The sequence below is a fragment of the Vespula pensylvanica genome, chromosome 11, assembly GCF_014466175.1.
Source record: "Vespula pensylvanica isolate Volc-1 chromosome 11, ASM1446617v1, whole genome shotgun sequence".
Taxonomy (NCBI): domain Eukaryota; kingdom Metazoa; phylum Arthropoda; class Insecta; order Hymenoptera; family Vespidae; genus Vespula; species Vespula pensylvanica.
Genome location: NC_057695.1, coordinates 1,872,512 through 1,891,469, shown reverse-complemented (window position 1 = coordinate 1,891,469; position 18,958 = coordinate 1,872,512). Strand labels below are relative to the sequence as shown.

Sequence of the window (18,958 nt, the reverse complement as noted above, 5' to 3'; positions counted from 1 at the left end):
CACGTCGCGTGGATTTTTGGACGACGTCTTGACCGATACTTGTAATCTTGTAAATCTCCTTTCGTACGAGACAGCGGCGATCGTCGCGAAGACAACGTTTCTACGTTCACGCTCTTAAAGCAACGACCATCTCCGATTAAAGACCGATCATCGACGAGTTATATCCTTTTCGTATCGGAACGCGCTTGAAACTAACGGCTGCTTTTTTCCTACAATACTTATCTCTCTACCACTACTGCTACTACCACCTGCTACAGCGAATTAAAAAGAAAGAGAGAAAATTCGTGTCTGGCTTACCAAAGGTAAACAATGAAAAGGGGTTCGTTGGGTGCTTTTTGCGAGCTACAAGCGTCCGGATTACGGGTCGAATGAAACATCGGCTCTGAATATGTAGCAGTACCTATGTACGCAGTATATAGCGTGCACGTAAAGAAAGGCAGATAAAACCAGTGGATCACGAGAAAGGCAGTTTTTGGCAGAATATGGACCAAGTTCTAATCGTTGCCTACTTGCTTTTTATATAAATTCCATAAAATGCGTCCCTCGCCGAACTAAACAAGGATCTTTTAAACTATTCAGCTGAAAATAAACGATCGGAAGAACATCGATTAAGCGCACGGATGAAATAAACGATAACGAACGACGAGCAAGTTTTTCTTCGACGTTCCTTTCGCAACAACTTCTTTCGCTCGACTATTCGCAAATTTATTTGTACGAGCGCGTTTTATTTTCCTTGCTTCTACGCATAAAGTAGACCCTAGACTTATACTCGCATATTTTCGGATAACTTTTTCTCCGATTAATTAAAGCCCTCCTTCGATCCAGTTCTAAAAGCATGAATTTTAAGTTCGACAAGGAAGACGCATCAAATTTTCAAGTGCAACGTCGCGGAAATATTTCGACGTAAAAACGTATAATTCGAATTACATCGAGCGTGAATTTAATGCGAGCAAGAGCAGCTTCGTATGAAAAATAATTAAAAAGCGACCGTTAAAATATTTCCGTGAAAAAAATTTCAAGTTGTTCCCTCTTTAATGGCTTACTTTTACTAGCTGGATAACGTGCACGAGATTAGAAGCAACGGTGGATAGCAGACCTCCAAAATTCTCGATCGATATCGGTTGAGTACGGTCAGCTCGTATTTCGTCTCGTCTTACTTAACGGTTAAAGTTAGCCTCTCGTGTATTCGTGTATCGATCTCAATTAGATACGTCGTCGGGGGAGTCCAAAAGAAAGAAACGAGCCGCATCTAATGCATTTACCGACTACGAGAATGCTCACAGATTATCGATCAACGATGTAACAATTAATCTCGAGAAAAAAGATACACGATTCTTTTATACTTTTTTATATATTTATATCCTTAGCTGTAAAAGGAATTAAAGATCAATTAGAGATACGTTCGTACGAAAGAAAAAAAAACTTGAATTATAGCACGAATGGTGTCAAAAGAGAAAAGGAGAAAGGCGTACGTTCTCTCGTACTTTATTCTCAAATCAAAAAAAAAAAAAAAGAAAATGAAAACAACATGGGAGGTTTTGTAATTACAATGCCTTTCGTTGAAATACAAGGGAAGAGGCGGACAAACAAAGTAGTACAAGCGACTCGTACTACTGGCAAAGACCGAAAACAAGGGCGGTTCATCAACTAAAAGCAACAGGGTGCCAGCTGTTGGCCCACATACGAAGCGAGTCGAGAAAACTATCGTTTCTACCGCTCTCATTGTAATCTCTTCGTTCTTTCTACGAGTAACGAGCGCGCGCAGGTGTATGTGTGTATGTGTGAAAGAAAGAGAAAGAGAGAAAATAAGGACAATATGAAAAATCTATGCTGGAATGCTTCCTCTTTCTATCATCGTCCAAAGTTTTCACCATCTATATGCGCTTGTTCGCTTTTTCGTGTCACTCGTTGCAGGAAAACGTTTGAAGCGAAAAAAAAGGAACGAACGGTTGTAAGAAAAATAACGAAGAGGTTGGATAATCCGAACGCGTACGTATACACGTAAAGTTTTCGATACAAAGAATTTCTTGTGTATCAAATAGAGTGCGCGTACGTATTTACCGACTTCTCTTTGTTTCGCAATTAAAATCTCTCCTTTTTTCTCGCTCTCGTTCTTCCTCTCCATCTTCGTCGTCTCGAGCGTCCGCAAACGAGCACGAAAGAGCAAACGAAAGTTCGCGTTCTCTACATACACGGCCGTCATCGACGTACACTACTATCGAGATAACCGAAATGGTTCTTTTCGAGCTTCGAATCCGTTCTCCCTCGTCCTCGAATCTTTCTTTCCTTCTTTCGATCGAAAGACGCGAGAGAGAGAGAGAGAGAGAGAGAGAGAGAGAGACAGAGACAGAGAAAGAGAGAGGAAGAAATTTTCCGAATCACTAATGGACCGTCTCGCTGTACATCGATCACTAGCAGGAAAAGACTTCTCCTCGTATTCGAGACAGATCGAGAAGAATAAGTCCGGACGGCGAATATGTTCTCAGAAAACGAAGTACGCGTCGTGTAAACGATATTGCAGACGTACGTACGACATCGCTTTTTTCTCAAGTACGCTAGGACTTTCGATAACCAATATCGAACAAAATATAATAATTTTCGTTGTTGCAAAGAAAGGAACGCTAAAGAAACAAAGGATGTGCGCAAGATTATATATATGAAATAAGGTTAAAACATACGCGTGAAATAATCCTCGAGCCAGCCATCTTCGAGACGTTGTTGCGTTCTTGCTCGGACGAAGGTTAAGAAATTACTAAAGGACATGTGGAACTAGAAGCGCGAAGAGAAATCGATGTAAACAGAACTCAAGGACGCCTCGAAACGCAAACGGAGAGTAATAACGGACCCTCGACGGACGAACAAATACGCGGCACGGATGTAGACTCTCGAGTAATCGTAAAGAGCAAAACAATGCTTTACAAGGACATTATTAGCGTATCAAAGGCGTACTACGCTCGTATCTTTTACAACCATCAACGTTCGTAGAAGTTATTTTTGAAGAAATTACGAATATAGGGATCTTTATGGCGTATCCTAATGGAGATCGTGCACGGGGTTTCTCATAAGAACGGACTCCGTCGAGTCGCACGAGGCGTACGTCTCTCGGTCGGAGTATTCTCGAGAGAAATCATTACTACGTATAATACTAAGTTGCAGTAAGCGCAAAGTACCCTTCGATATTCGCGTGGGATCGCGTAGACGTATCGACGTTATTTCGAAATTACATTCGGTGACTTCCTTCGCCACGAAAAGGGCGTACCTCCGTCGTCTATTCCCAGAGAAATGCAAACGAGTCGGTAACATCGCGTATATAAAACACGCTCGTCGAGTCGCACCGGTAAGATGATATCTATTCGATAGAAAGAAAAAATGACTCTCGTTCGCTTCTTTATCTCCGGCGAATATTAGAAAAATCGATATTCGACGCGAAATTCGCCCATCTCCAAAATCCAGGCGACGATCGTTGTGTACGGACGAGAAAGCAAATACCTTCGTTCGCTTCGGCTTCGCCTGAAATCGAACTCGATTCGCGGACGTATCGATGTTATCGGCGATGCAAAAAATACGGGCGAATGCGAAAAGAAAAAATGCGAAAGGAACAAAAAGGAGAGGAGAGTTTGGTCGTATCCGGGATCGATTGACACGGGGCGTAATCGACGAACGGAAAGAAAGTCGTCGATGGGGATGAAAACAATTGGAAAAATACGCCAACGAAGGAGGGAGGGAGAGGACGGACGGAGGCGCGCAAGAGATAGGTGTACGCGACAATGCGTGTAGGGTCGTATCAGATTAGAAAGCACGCGCATCGGGGTGGTTTACGAGAAGCAAACACGGCCGCGCGTTTCGCACGGTGGGGTCGTCGGTTAGATAGACACTAGGAATCTCCTCTTCCACCTCCTTCCATTCGACGTGCATTCTCCGTGGTTGCATCCCGACATGCATTATCTGCCGAACGTAGAGATAACGCCTGGCCGAACTCACCCTCCAAAAATCTACCCTCCGAGCGTACGCTTACGCGCACGAACGCTCCGGCGACCGATTAATCCGTGTTCCCCCGGAACAAATCCAACCCTAAAAACGAGTGCCGCGGATGCGCGACTGGTGGGCGAGTAACGAATCCAGTTCGGTGATTAAGAGATATTTCAACGGAGATCATTGAACGAAGCGCGTTGTCGTTGTATCACCGATACGCGTATACGTCTTAAACGTATTTATCGTTGGAATTACGAAAGTCGAGAGAAATGCCGTTTTCTCCTCCGGGCGTCTCTTTTCCTTTCGCTCTATATCGCGCACCGCGCGCGTTTGAGGGAAGCACGAGTTTCCCCGGTCAGGGAGGATCGTGCATTGTTCGAATCGTGTTTCGGATGGCCGATTTCAGGGAAGAATCGAGCATTGTTTCGGCCGAAGGTGGATAAGACGCGAAGGGATTTGTCGGTGCATTGTCTCCGAATTAGCCGTGGAACCGGTCGAACACCGTTTCTGTTTTCGACCTAAATTGCTTAGTTCCATTAGACGCGACGACGTTCGGCCCTACGTGGAAGCGATTCGCGCTACGAACTTTTCCAGCGTTAAAATCCAAATCGAATTACGAGGACGCGAAGACTTAATTAACAACCTTGTAACTCGTTTCGCTAATTTCACCGAACTAAAGTTTCACTCGACGTATCCGTATCGATAATGTATCTGATACTTTTCGAGTTCCCTGGCGTATATCGCGCGCGTTATTTATCTCCCCTTGCGAAACGCGGACTCGCGGTTTCAAACCCGAATCGCTTAAGCAACGTGTTAATGGGGATCGCGTTGGTGTACGGAGATGAAAATAAAAAAATTGACGAATGGACGCGGACAACGCGAGAAAGGACTAATCGTAATTGCGAATTAAGAGGAGCAAGGCGCGAGTATACTCGTAACGATATCGCCGAAATTTATTATCGGGGAAGATCGTTCGTTAGGCGGGTAGAGCGGCAATACCAGGTACGATACCAGTATCGTACGAGGGAGTATTTCTGGGATAAATCGAAGCTAAATACCGGGGCGCAGGTGACCGAACCACGGTCAGATGGCTCTGCGCACGATCGAAGTAAAATACGGAAAGGTCGAATTAACGAGGCTAGTGTAAGTTTAACAAACGCGTAATTCAATGGCCCGGATCGATGCCTTTTGTTTCTCGCTCTTCGTTTAACGATGTTTCTGCGGTTTCCATCAACGAATGAATTTTCACGAAAGATTCGGTAATAAAATGCTACCCGGCTGCATTTATGAAAAGCCGAAAGCTCCTACGAGTCTCGCTTACGAACGATCGCTATTAAACGAAAAACGATGAATTACTACGAAGGACGATTTGCTCGTACGATACCGGCGTTGGATGTACTCGAGGTATCTGTAACATCTTTCGGGCGATCCTATCGACGCGACGGAACGATAGACGAGATAATATTTCAATAAGATTTTCAAGAGATTTTTCATCCTCTTTCCTGAAAAAAAAACAACGAGAAAAAGTAATGAAAATAAAAGGAGATAAAAGATAACGAGATATTACTTTCCTGTATCGCGTTCACGGTTTATTCCACTAGGAAGTATTTAACCGCGGAATTTATGAATCCATTTCCCCTCGAATGAAAAAAAGAAAAGGATAAAAAAAAAACGGAAAGAAAGGAAAAGAAAAGAAAAAGATAAAATCGTCGGCTTCCGTCGAAAAATGCTGCGATAAAATTGCACGACAATGTACCTCGTGAGTAGAGGCGAGTCTCGAAAGCAAGGGAGCAACTACAATGTCACGTAAATAACGTTCAAAAGCAGAGCCGAGAAAAGGAGAAGAAAGTCAGTCGAAATATTCGTAGGCGGCGTGAACGCCACGTGCGAGCAATTTTACCCTCTCCCTTTTTTCCCTTCGATCCACACAACAAGCGAGCTTGTACTTCGAGACACGTGCTATCTTCTCGCGCTGCATTCCACTCGTCCTCGACAAAATCCATCCGTGATTGCGTCCTCCTCGTAACCGTCCTACTCGATACGCCCACGTATCGATGAACGATCAATATTTACCGGAGAAATCCAAAGTTTCAAACCGGTAGGCAAGGTTGCTCTCAACCATCGATATAGTCTACTAGAAATCCATGAAATTCCATTTCTACTTCGATCAACGACCACCGGATTCACTCCGCACTCTCGCTATCGCCGAAAAAACAATCTAGATTTCGTCCGGAAAACAAATTTACGCGGTATCGCAAAGGATAAAATTTGCCCGCGTTTACCGTCTATTACAAAATCGGAGAACGAAAACGATAGAATATTGACCTAAAAATCACGATGAATTATTAAAGCTCGAAACATCGTCAAATGTGGTACGCCAAGGCGAATTAAAGTGACACGATCGACTACGATCAAAACGACAATGCCATATAAAACATTCTAAATTTGTTTTATTAAACTCGTTCAAATGCGATGACCGACGAACTCGCTATTTTTCGGGGCGTTCCCTCTTTTTTGTGAAATACAGAGAGAGAGAGAGAGAGAGAGAGAGATATGACGAAGAGCAGGAATTCAATGGAAAGGATGTATCGCGCAGAACGCGCGTGTACTTGTATGCGCGTAGCTCCTACACGAATACGAGAATATACGTATGGAAATACAAGATCGCGAATGTGTTGCGTATGGATAACGGCGACCGTGATCCGCTCGGTTTTTAGATGCTTTTGCTGGTGTATCTAGGACAGCATCGCCAGAGCCTACCGTTTTAACGGCTAGACTCTGCCCAAAAGCTTTTCATCAAAAACTCTCATCTTTTCTGCCGTTTAATGAAGCTTACCGCTTTTTCACGACCTCGTTGTTGCGTTCCTCTCGTCTTGAATTTTTCTCTCCCTTTCGAACGGCACATACCTCGAAATAAATGCATTTGCGTTTCGCTAACTCGCAAAATTGCATGTATCTCTGTATATATCTGTATAGTTAAGAGAGAAGAGAATATCTTATAGTTTCTTTTTTTTCCCCCGAATCGATGGATAAAAAGTGAACGAGCAAGTTTCATAAAAGTTCCCTCGCCAAAGAAACGAAGAAAAATGTTACGAGATGGAATTCGACGTGACTGAAAATTATTCTACCGGAAGAAAGTCCGCGATGGGAGAATCAAAACTTGAATCACTCTTATTCCGTTTCCTTTTGTTCGATTAATTTCGTATAACATAGAATGGAAGAAAGAAAAAGGATCAGATTATAGAACGAACGAACGTTCCATTTGCAAGTTAATAACGTCGTTCGAATTAATCTCTCCACTCGTACAACAAGTTTTCCGTTGTTCTTTGGATTGGAATACGCGATCGGATCTATGACCGATAGATTAAGCCTTCTTCTAGTCGACACGAAACTAGCTGGCTTCGACTAAAACCACGTAGCAATCACCGATTACGACGAAACTTGGTCGAATTCTAATTAATGTTACGGTTAATTCTATTAGAGCGTTAAGTGTTAAATTAATTAGGTACGCGTAATGGGTAGACATGTCGAGCGGTTCTCTCCTCTCTCTCTCCGCCTATTCCTAGAAAAGAAAACAGGAGAACGGATATGGTGCAAATTTGCAGTATCTATATTGACTCGGTAATTAACGATTTAATCAATATGCTGCTTATTCGATTCGATCCGAATCATGAAATAAATGAATTCGACGCCGTTACGAGAGCCACTTCGACGTGTTTGCGACGAAATGAATAAAAACGCTCGTAGGAACGAAACGATGCTCAACGGATGGATCCATCGCGAAAACTATTTCCTTCCGCGTGAATTCTCAGAGCAGTGTACTCGGAAATGCGAACGACGTCGCACTGTTGTTGCTTTTTGGAAAAACTTTCGGTGGCCATCCCGTTTCACTTAGAGAAACATTGCCAAAAGGGAGGGCAATTCTGAAAATGCTGACGCCGAAGCGCTAGAAAACGAGGCCATTCGCGATCGGTCTTGAAATCGATCAGGAAGATGGGCATTTTCGGAATACTCGTTGAAGGTGGATGTATCGCTACTCGACCTAATCCTTCATCGATTTTTCGATCGAGTAGTAATTAACCGTATCTACGTACGTACGTTCGAATAGACGATATAAATGTACATAGATAACTCTTTCGAACGATAGCCAGGAGAATCGTTTAAAAAATAGGTACGTAAGGATAGATCGGTTAAAATCAAAAATAGATTCGCGAGCGAACGGCTTGATTCTCATTATCGGTATCGCTCTCGCTAAGGGACGAAGATCGAACTTACCAAGCGAGGAGAGGAGACTAATCGAACGATCGATAGAACGAATTCGTCGCGGGAGAATTTACGGCGAGTGCTTGCTATAAGATCAGATAAGGAAAAACTGTAAAGAAGCAAAAGTTTAGTCACCGAAAGAGAGTTTAATTACCGAAAAGGACGCGAGAGGTTGGGAAATGTACGAATTGATCGCGCTCGAGCTTAACAACGAAACGAGAGGAAACAGGTACGCTTTAGGACCTTGACGAGGTAAAGCACCTTCGCTCGTGACACTTAATATTAACGAGGAATCCTGTAAATCTTTAATGAAACACGAGCTTTCGCTTAGGCCGCTAACAGCTTAATGCACTCCGGGCCAAACCCTCGTGACCAAGAGCCTTAACGTATCTTCCACGACTTAAAACTTAAAACGTGCATGCACGCACACCCAGACGGGCCCGCACGGAAATTTATTTTCTTGATACTCACACGAGATATTTCATATCATCGAATCCATGTAAAAACTCCACGCGAAATGTATCGGAATTTCTGACACGTAGCTACTACACTGTCACCCACTAAAAAGATAAATACGACGAGAAAACGCCGTTACGGTTGGCACGCGCGTTTCAAAAGAAATAAGACATGATATAACGATCGGTATATATATCGTCGCGCGCGACCCTTTCGAAGAAATAATTCTTCTTCCTCTTCTCCTTCTACTTCTGCCTCTCGTGAATATCTCGTTTATCTTCTCGTTCGAAAAACACCAAAAAATCACAACTCGATGGAAATAAAAAGGACGTAGATATAAGAGTTACTCGAAAGCGTCGACCGGTCGTACGGAAGAAACATCGGTGAACCGTCGTTACCCCTTGATCGTCCGGGGTCGTACTGTGTTTTACCCCGTCGCCCCTTCCTCGAGCCACCCGGCTATACGAGAGTGGTGTTTCGAGCGCAAGCGCCGTTTCCACGCGCCGTTTCCACGCGCCAGCGAAAACCTTCGCGAGTCGAGCCAGCACCAACACCACCGTATCACGGCCACCTCGTAGCCGGCATCATCACGGGGGTGCTCTCCCGCGGTCAATGTCACCCAACATCCCTGACTCGGGTTCCTGACACGGAGATACAGCCACTTTAGGTCCGTTCCGGCCGTTGGGACGTTTCCTTCTACTGCCGCCATCAAACGGCAGAAAGAGAGAAAAAGACGGAGAAGAACGAACTCCGACTTTTCTCGGTTACGACAAAATCGATACGAAAAGTAGATTACGAAAGGGAGATTATCGTTTTTTATTCCATTAGCGTTTCCCTCGTTATTCGAATAATTTATTTCTTTTCGACAAGGAACGAGGATGGTACGAGAGAGATTCGTTTCGTTTTCAACGTCCTATAAATTAAATAGGATCACTGAGAATATGATTGGAAGCGGCGGTGGCGTTCGTACGATAGTCGAAAATAAACTGCGTGGACCGTCGTCGGGACGAAGCGCTCCCCCCCCCCCTCTCTCTCTCTTTCCTCTACTACGACTTTTGTTTCATGGTTTAGCGATAACGCGATTTTTCTAGGATTTCCTTGGATCTCGCGTATGCCCGTGAGAGGGAAAAGAACGCTAGGTCGAATGGAATTGGAGGATTTACGAGGCGTCCCCGAGGAGCACACTGATTTCAAATGTTTCTCGGCGTCTTTTCCTTCACATCTTTCTCTTCCACCGTTCTCCTCTTATATTCTCCTTCCTCCGTTGGACACCTTCGACGATATCTGGTCGAGAAAACTACTCTTTCGAAGGATTCGTCACCCTCCGGTTATGAGCTTTTTCCTATCTACCTAGTCGCGACGCCTATACATCCATCTCCCTTCGCATCGTTCTGTCTTGTACTCTATCGGGACTTTGATATCTTCTTCTATTCCGTCCTAAGTATTCCCTCGTCGATCGATAATTGTATCTTCCTTGGGAATAACGATCGGGAATCGATCGTGGACGGTGGTACCAGGGACGAGTCTCTTTTTTCGTTCGTATCTTCCTTCTTTTCTTTCGTTTTCTTTTTTTATTTGTTCTTTTTTCTTTTTTCTTTCTTTTTTTTTCTTTTTTTTTTTTTTACCCAATTCAAATCAGAAGCGACGCTGACAAGTCAAGCACTTCGTCGCGATAAATTTACGTGGCGCACCTGCTACCATCCGTGGAACCCTCGCGTATTCATCCTGAGGTAACTTCCAACACCGACGAGGGGACGAACGGTGAAAGAGTAAAGAAAGAAGACGCGGCAGAAGGGGAGAAAAAAGAGAGAAGAAGAGAGCACGTCAACGAAAGCCGGGGATTTTTCAATATCCTATTCTTCGTTTCGCCATGAGAGTGCAAGGGATCCGTACAGCTATGGGACAAACGTGGTGCCAAGTGCACGTCCGAAAAGCCATGAAACTCGTCTTTAAAAAAGAACGAGAAGATAGGATCATCGATATATTCAACTAAATGATATCGAAGCTCTATCCGCGAATATTCTTTTTCTATTCCCAACGAGTAAATAGTAGCAATGGGTGATAAAAGTTATACGGAATATTCCACGGCGATGCTTTATCTTCGCCTCCTGTTATCGTACCTGTATATCTCGTTACTCGCTTTGAAAAGATAGATAGAGAGAAAGAGACGGTCTCGCCATTAGACAATCATAAAGCACGCGAGTATAATAACGGTGAAAATGAATTAAATCTCGACACGCGAACGAAACGGCCATCCGACTTTTGTCTCGTAACAAACGCGTATAGACGCAACTGGAACAATGGCTGACGACTCTATCAGCGAGGAAACGAAAGATCGGAGAGCTGGTCGCAGCGTTTGCAAATATCACATATTTTCAATCGTTTGTCAAGAATTCGCACCAAAACCTTCTCTTTCTCTTTGTCTCTTGATCAGCGCATGCGTCATTTACCATTAATCTTGTTCATTGTTCCCCTCTTTAGGTGGAAAGCCCGGATTCTGAAACTGCTTCGTACCGTTCTCTCCCTTCTCTCGCACCCTTCTTCTTGGCTTCGGCTATTACGAGGGTGCCTCGTTCCAAAGTTTCTAGCGACGGAGAACGACTGAGAGAGAGAGAGAGAGAGAGAAAATCCTGGGACCTCATCTATTAATACCAAAGATCGTATTTTCATTCACGGAACATACCGTACGAGATTCCGCGTCGACCCGATGTCCGCGTTTAAATTTTAGGAAACTTGCGAAATGTAATGACCGATCGAACGCTCTCTTTCCTCTCGTAAAAGATGGTAAATAGAATACGGACGTGAAAGGGAACGATTCCAGTCTCGTTTGTCGTACCAACTGTTAAGCAAATACCGACGTAGAGAGTAGAATCAATGGGGAACTTGGCTTGACAAGAAAGGTAAATCGCCAAAGTACGACAAAGTACGTCCAAGTTTGAACGGTACAAGGAAGAGAGGGAGAGAGGGGGTGGGATGAATTCGAAGGGACAAAGTCCTCGGAGAAGCGGACAATGCACGAGTTTAAACGGAGCCTGGTTAAACTAAACTCCTCTACCAATGAGATATTCCTCGAGGAACGTTTCTCTCGGCAAGAGACGAAAGGCGTAGTCTCCTGCAAAAGTATCCGCGTAAGCGCAGAATCAAAGTTTCCCGAGAGCAACTAAGGTATATCGGTGAGAGGAGAAAAATGTATATGTATGTGCGAGAACCAAGGGAAGAGGAGGTTGTACGTACCTCTTCAGGAAATATCCTTTTTCACCCCCGGAACTTGGCCCAAGAAGTTTTCCCTGGGGACAGCAGCGTCTCGAGTTAATTACGTCGCTCGGAACGTAGGAAGAAGGGAAGAAAAAACGGGAGGAAAAGACTCGGCGACGTATAGAACGAATACATTCGTGGAAAAAGACGAGTATAAAAACGGAGATAATAATTTTTTACCGACGAACGATGGAGACAAGAAGCAAAGTCGAAGTAAACGCGACACGCGAAACGATCCAAGGTTGTTTGGCAAACGCAAAGTCATCCCCGATGCTGACTTCCCTAACGGCTCTTGCGGGGGTTCCTCGGACCGCATTAGCAAGCTGGTTGCTTCCTATAGCGTGGCCACTAACTGCTAGCCCGTCTTAATGGACCGTTTTACTCTGACCGACCAGACGACCCACCACCGTCAGATTACAAGCTCGACCGTCCCGTAGCTGTGCCTAGGTTAAACCGACTTCTACCTCTGCTACCGAATCCTCCCTCCCCCTCCCTCTCCTTCTCTTTCTCCCTTCTTCTACTATACGCAAAGTCCAGCTTGATTGTCGGTACAGTAATGAACGTGGCTTAAACGCCAACTACCGAATCAAGAAGCAGCTCTCTCTCTCTCTCTCTCTTCTGGTCCCTCGCTCGCCTTTTCTTGTCATTAGAGCCTCTGACGCAACCATCCCCTTCTATCCTTTTCCTCTGGCCACGCTCCTAATTGATAGGAATGATGTTAGCGAGTCTACGAGTCCGCAATTGCTCGTAACCGTATTGATCTACGATGTTTACGGTCCACTGTATTCGCACGGTGATCTCTTTGTTTTACGTACAAGTAATTTCCTCTCACAATGGTAACGCAACCTAATAAATGGTAAACTAGTAATTGCATCGATTTGTCTCAAAGGTCTACGAGGATTCGAGGGCGTACAATGTTATTAAACGTAGTATGCGCGCGTGCGCGAATCGGAGGGAAACATTCCAAGTGGTTTAAAAAGCTCGTAGATTTCGCCGTGGACGGGAAAAAGATCCGCTGTATAATCGACCGTGAGATAAGTCCTCGAGGAAATGATATAAAGTGAGATTCCCTTTCTTTCGGCGAATTGCAGAGATCGGTTTTCTCGGAAATCCGATAAAAGAAGAACCGCAGATGCAAATCCTCCGGAATAATGACACTAACGCGTAGATTCTCGAATCTCTTTGCTCCCCCTTTTAAATATCGACACCAGATTCGATATCCAATCGAGAACAGGGGGGATTGGGACATCGAAGTAGACATCGAAGTCGACATGGAAGTCGACATCGAAATCGAGTAACGCACCCTACTTTCGACGATGACCCTTTCGATCGGTCAATAAAACTCGTTCGCTCGCAGACCGAGTCAGGAACCGAAGAAAGCAATCTATGTACATGAGAAAGGGAGGAGAAAGGTTGAAATTTTTCATTGATCGAGAAAAAAAAGTTAATCCATCGTACGGCAGGCTGAACGTAACTTTAATCTTTCGGTTTTTCATCAAACCAACGCACGAAAGAAACCTTACCGTGTTTATTTGTCTCTCGTTTGTAAAGTTTCCAAAGTGATCGAACCAAGTCATTGATACGATGGTTTCTACCTATGGTTCCAATTCATTTTCCATTTTTTATATCGACGATCTATTATCGTATAAGTTTTTCGTCTTAGCGACTTCTTGAATAGAAAAAATTTATCGGATTTTTCACGCACCTCTTTCCTCCTCGCAGAGCTCCCCATCACCGTCGTTCCTATTAGACAGAGCGAACGAGACTATAAAAACGTGATTATCATTGAAAACGTTATTATCATTGAAATCGCATTAATGAGAAGGGTCCATTGTTTATCGAGCTCTCGGCGATTCTATGATGAATCGTTAGAAAGAGGGGAGGAAAAAAAAGAGTTGCGTCTGTCGCCGAGTGGATTTAGGTGAATAAATTTCTTTCCATCGCATCCTCGGTCTCGAATGCCTCATTATCAACCGCAATAACGTCGTACAAAAGGGAGAAGGAAAGAGGCATGTGCGCGCGCGCGCGCGAGAGAGAGAGAGAGAGAGAGAGAGAGGAATGAAAGAGGAAGAGATTGTAAAATACGATAAAGAGACTTCGAGTTTAAAGTCGATAAATACAATTAATAAATATAATGTATTAGTAAAATACCTATTAAACGTTGCAGGGTTGGCCGTAGAAATTTCATTCGATTGAAATTTAATAATACGCGCAACTTCTTGGATGAGTTCGAAACGGTTAAGCTAATTGCGATGGGGTAATGAATTCTCTCAGCGAGAGAAATAACCGGGAAATTAAATCGACTCAGTGAGTCGGAAACATCGAGTTTTGCTATACTTTCTACCTCGTCTTCCAACTTCGTCTATTCTTCCTTCTTCTCCGATATCGTGCACTTTATCATAATACTTTTTAAGCACGAAAGCGAAGGACTCATTGTACTTTCAACGACGTAATACGTTTCACGTTGAAACGTATATAAGTCTACGAATATTATTATAATTATCCTAACGATATGCAACACTTTCTACTGCGTCATTAATATTGCCCCGTTGATAGACAACCCCTTCGCACGTATGCGTTATAAAGAATCTCGAGGAATTGCCTATCGGAGGGCCCTAAAAAAAGTCTCTTACCGATAGATGGCGCTCGCTGGCAACATTGTCGACGAAGTATGGGGTGAGATCTGTCTTCAGGAGCAAAATCTTATGCTCATATAAAGAGATTTGAGAGAAATTATAAACGAATCTGGATGACACCAGAGGAGCGAAAGAAGTAGGAAATATTTTTTCTTTTTTTTTTTTTTTGTTTTCATTACTTTGAATATAGTCGAAGAAAAAACGTTAAATATAATAGAATGAACAAAAAAAAAAAAGGGATAAGAGAGATTATTAAGAAACATTAAGCGTTCACACGTACGCTCCTCTTAGACCTCGTTCTTCGTCGTTCTACGTCGTTTCCTATCGTATTCCGAGCCACGCGCGCATGCAAAAAAGACATCATTAAGACGTTAAAGAATCGTCGTTACTCGTGACGACGTAAAAAATTACTATTAATATCCGGCTGTCTCTCTAAGCGGAATAGTTGTTCCAAGGACGCAGGTGCGTGTATGATCGAATTATGAATCAGTTTGCAAAAAAATATCGTTACTGCGAAGAATGGCAAACAAGAATGAAGAAAAATCAAAAAGTTCGCGAAGCGAAAAGAAGAGATAAGTGTAATCTTGTAAGCTCGGCACGGGCTAAGTATGGTCACCGTTGGGGAAAAGCTTCGTTGAGAGAGCCACGCAAACGCGCACACAAAAACATTATTTCAGCCATCCATCCAGCCCCTGTCTTTCAGCCCCCTTTTCTTCCATCAACGCCCGAAACCACCGTAACAAATTAGGTAGAGGCGTACACGTGCGTCGCGCGACGTACGACGCGCGACGTGCAAAAGGAAACGGCGCGTACGACGCGTCACTAATGTATGGCACGACGACGAAACATGCCACCCACGACTCGATGGAGGCTTTCTTGCGGTACCAATGAAATTTCACGGCTGTGAGCCTGTGAAATGGAGCGAGAGATGAGAAACGATAAAAACTATGACAAAAACAACGAGGTCGTCGTCGTCGATCGGAATAAGTCACGTTTCGACAATATATATCGTCTTTTTCCGAAATATTAAATAACCACTGCTTCCGATGTAATCACCCGTAGAAATAAAAAATCTTGTGATCACTTACGTTTAGGTTCTACCGTAGTCGAATCCGATAGAGCAGTCACGACTTCTCGATTTTGACCGTCGCTAAAGTTCTTCACGAACTGCCAATCTTCTCTCAATTTCTTTAACTTTTCCTACGATGCAAAAAGATCGCATTAACAACAATGTTTAACCTCGTCGTTATTAGTAGCAGCCGTTGTTAAACTCACTTGAAGTTCAATAGATATCGGTTGTTTGGCCGCTTCACACTCCTTTTCCAAATTGGTATAATTCTCCAAAACGTCTTTTACCTCCATCTCGCGATCCACGACGTTGAGCTGGACCCCGTCAAAATGAATTATATTTTTGTAATTCGTTTTTCTCCGACGTAGACGCGTTTAATAAACTTACCCTAATGTTATCGACTACTTCGGTTCGCTCGTTTTGAGGTAGCTCCTGAGCGATATTTAATCTCGTACGAACCTCCATAATCCATGCCATTACGGTGTCCAAACAGCTAATGTATTTCTTTAAAGAAGTAAGCTTACTTTCGACGTACTCACGATGACTCGAAAGATTCGACTTTGCCTGATAAGGAAAAAAAAATAATAATAATAAAACTTGGACAAACGCAAGTAGATGCGAAATCGTATAAACTAGAACAACGGACTATACCTTATCCATATCGGCTAAAAGTTTGCTATACACATCTTCCCCTCGATGACTACTTTGCTGATTCATAAGTACCTGCGTATCTCTTTTCCGCGAAGAAAGTTCTTCTTCTCTCGCCTTGAAAATAATTTTCACGCGTACAACGATCGATATTTAATATACACGTTATAATTAATAAAGAAGACAAATATGAAGAAACTACGCGCATCGGAACGTGCATACGTAAGATAAACAGGAGTGAGAGTTTAATGCTATTTATATCTTGGCACACTTTCGCCTGCGCAGTCAAGTCATGAAATTTGGCGATATTATTAGGATGCATCGTAGAGTTCTTTTAATTGTAGTGCAACACGAGATTGCATCGCTGTTGTAAAAAGCGTCGTGCATTTCGCTACGAAATTGCGACGACTTGTCCATTTTCCCTTAATTTCTACTTAATGACTCAACGATTACGAAATAAAGAACGAGTCGTCGTTGAGGAATAATAATCGTCGTTACGTACCTTGATCAAGGACAATCTTATCGAAAGGGACGTCTCGTCCGATGGATTAGCCATAGATAGCAGCAACGAATTCACTTGCTCTATTATGTGATAAGTAGCCTTTGTAATCCTACTCTCGCTTGAAACCTTTCTTTCCATTGCCAAGTTTCTTCAAAATAGATAACTTTTGTCAGTACGATTGATAAGTTTAATCGAATTATTGCGATCGACGCTAATGTCCGAACGAACGCGTGTCCAAACATTGCACGTTAGAGCGACAGAGGTAAATAAAAACGATAAAAAATAGAACGATAAAAAAAAAACCCTAGAACGAAATTTTCTAGCAGTGTCATTTATCTGTCGTTGATCTCGATTGCCATCGAAAAAATTCTACGTTGACGCGTTTATCTAAATTATGTGTAAATATATGTGCACGTGTGTGAAAATATGTGAATATTTATACCTACGATCTAAACGAAAAATTATTCTTTTCTTATTCCTCGTAAATACGATGGGAGAATAAAGAAAACGGTTTGAACGGAAAGACTTGTTGCGTACCTTTCCTTGTATGCATTGATTTCAGCCAATAAACGATGCCATTTATGTTTGATATTTTCGATCGTATTATGCAATTCCGCAACGTCCTCGGAAGAGGCTCGACTCGATATATCCGCATACGAAGCATTGATGTTGTTCTTGGTTCTTTGCATGCGGGAAACTTCTTGCTCCAGTTCAAACATTTTCGTTTTCGATACCTTCGAATAGGGGAGCGAAAGTAATTTTTTCAACGCGTCCTCGCTTTTTTCCAACCACTCGGAAAAGGCGCGACACATATTTTGAAATTCGTTCCATGTTTCCAAGCATTTACTCCAACGATTATATCTCTCGATATAACGTTCGTTGATGCTGCTCCAATCGCCGTGCAATTTTTCGATCAAACACTTGATGTGCTCCACCTGCTCCTTTTTCGATTGACGAGCAATGTTTTCCGCCGCGCAACTCAATTCGTCCAAGTTCGTTTTGAGTATGTTTATCGCGTTACTTATCTTTTTCAAACACTCTTCTTGATTGCCAAATAGTTCGTAGTCCTTGCCATTCAATGGAGCAGAGTTTAACGATCTCGAAACGGTCGACGTTGCATCTTTTATTTTGTTGGCTCTAGCTATAATATTTTGAGGATTGGGTGCTCCTACGTCCTGAGAAAAGAAAAAAAGAGACAATGTACATATACATGCGTACATATGTGTGTGCGCGCGTGCGTCTTAATTAGTATTACGCCGTACATGCATGCGCGTACGCAAGCACTTCATTTTCGTATACCTACCAATTCCATCTTCTTATCGGTCACGTGCTTATCCTTATCCTTGCTGCCACTGTATCTTTTGAACTGCGAACTGATCTCTTGCCACTTGCTGTTGATGTTATAACGAGTGCTTTCGGAAAACGCAACGTTCAATCTCTTCAATTCCACGCTGAGCTCGTTAAACTTGTGGATCAATTCTTGTTTCGCATCGAACTCGACGGTGAACGATTCGAGTTGTCCCTCGTAATTGTTAGCCTCTTCTAATTTTTGTGGTACGTCTCTGAACCACTCTTCGAACTCGACGAGTATTCTATTGTACTGTCTCAATGCTTCCTCGGCTCTTTGAGCTTGGATACGCCGTGATTCGGTTTCCGTCATCACCTGATGCCACTTGCTCCTTAATTTATCTTGAAGTTCGTTATTTATTTTCTCTGCGCGTACAGGATCCAGCGTGTGGACCGTCATAATTAAACCGTCACCCTTACTAATCAATGCCGCAGCGTCGGGAGCAAGCATACTAATTTCGCCCTTAAGTGTCTGCAATCAGTTTGATGAGTAACATTAAATACGATCAAATTTTCCTTTGATCTTCAAAGTTTTGATAAGAGAACAAACCTCAAGACGTTTCGCGGGATCCTTTTCGTTGCTGATACTAGTGATAGTCATCAGAATGACGTCCATTCTGTTCAACATTAATTGCGCCGATCGTTCGAATTCCAAAATTCTTTTTTCTAAATTAGCTCTAGACGAATTTGAAAAATTACTGTACGATCTTTTCTCGCCGTACGCTCTCTGCTCCGTTTTCTGTTGCAGTACCTGTTGCGAGTTTTCGAGCTTTATCTATCAAAAGAAAACGTTAATTACGAGAAGTAAGG

At 43.1% G+C, this 18,958-nt stretch overlaps 1 protein-coding gene across 1 annotated transcript in view; it reads right to left on the bottom strand.

Moving 5' to 3' along the window:
- The window catches only part of LOC122632796 (dystrophin, isoforms A/C/F/G/H), a 223,326-nt gene that overhangs the window by 189,576 nt on the left and 14,792 nt on the right, over window positions 1-18,958 (bottom strand). Inside the window, exons 26-33 of the mRNA XM_043819988.1 lie at window positions 18,699-18,923; window positions 18,105-18,620; window positions 17,339-17,976; window positions 16,802-16,949; window positions 16,303-16,416; window positions 16,039-16,215; window positions 15,858-15,965; window positions 15,671-15,782 (exon numbers count right to left, since the gene is read on the bottom strand). Coding sequence (XP_043675923.1) covers window positions 15,671-15,782; window positions 15,858-15,965; window positions 16,039-16,215; window positions 16,303-16,416; window positions 16,802-16,949; window positions 17,339-17,976; window positions 18,105-18,620; window positions 18,699-18,923 — 2,038 coding nt within the window. The remainder of the gene's footprint in view (window positions 1-15,670; window positions 15,783-15,857; window positions 15,966-16,038; window positions 16,216-16,302; window positions 16,417-16,801; window positions 16,950-17,338; window positions 17,977-18,104; window positions 18,621-18,698; window positions 18,924-18,958) is intronic.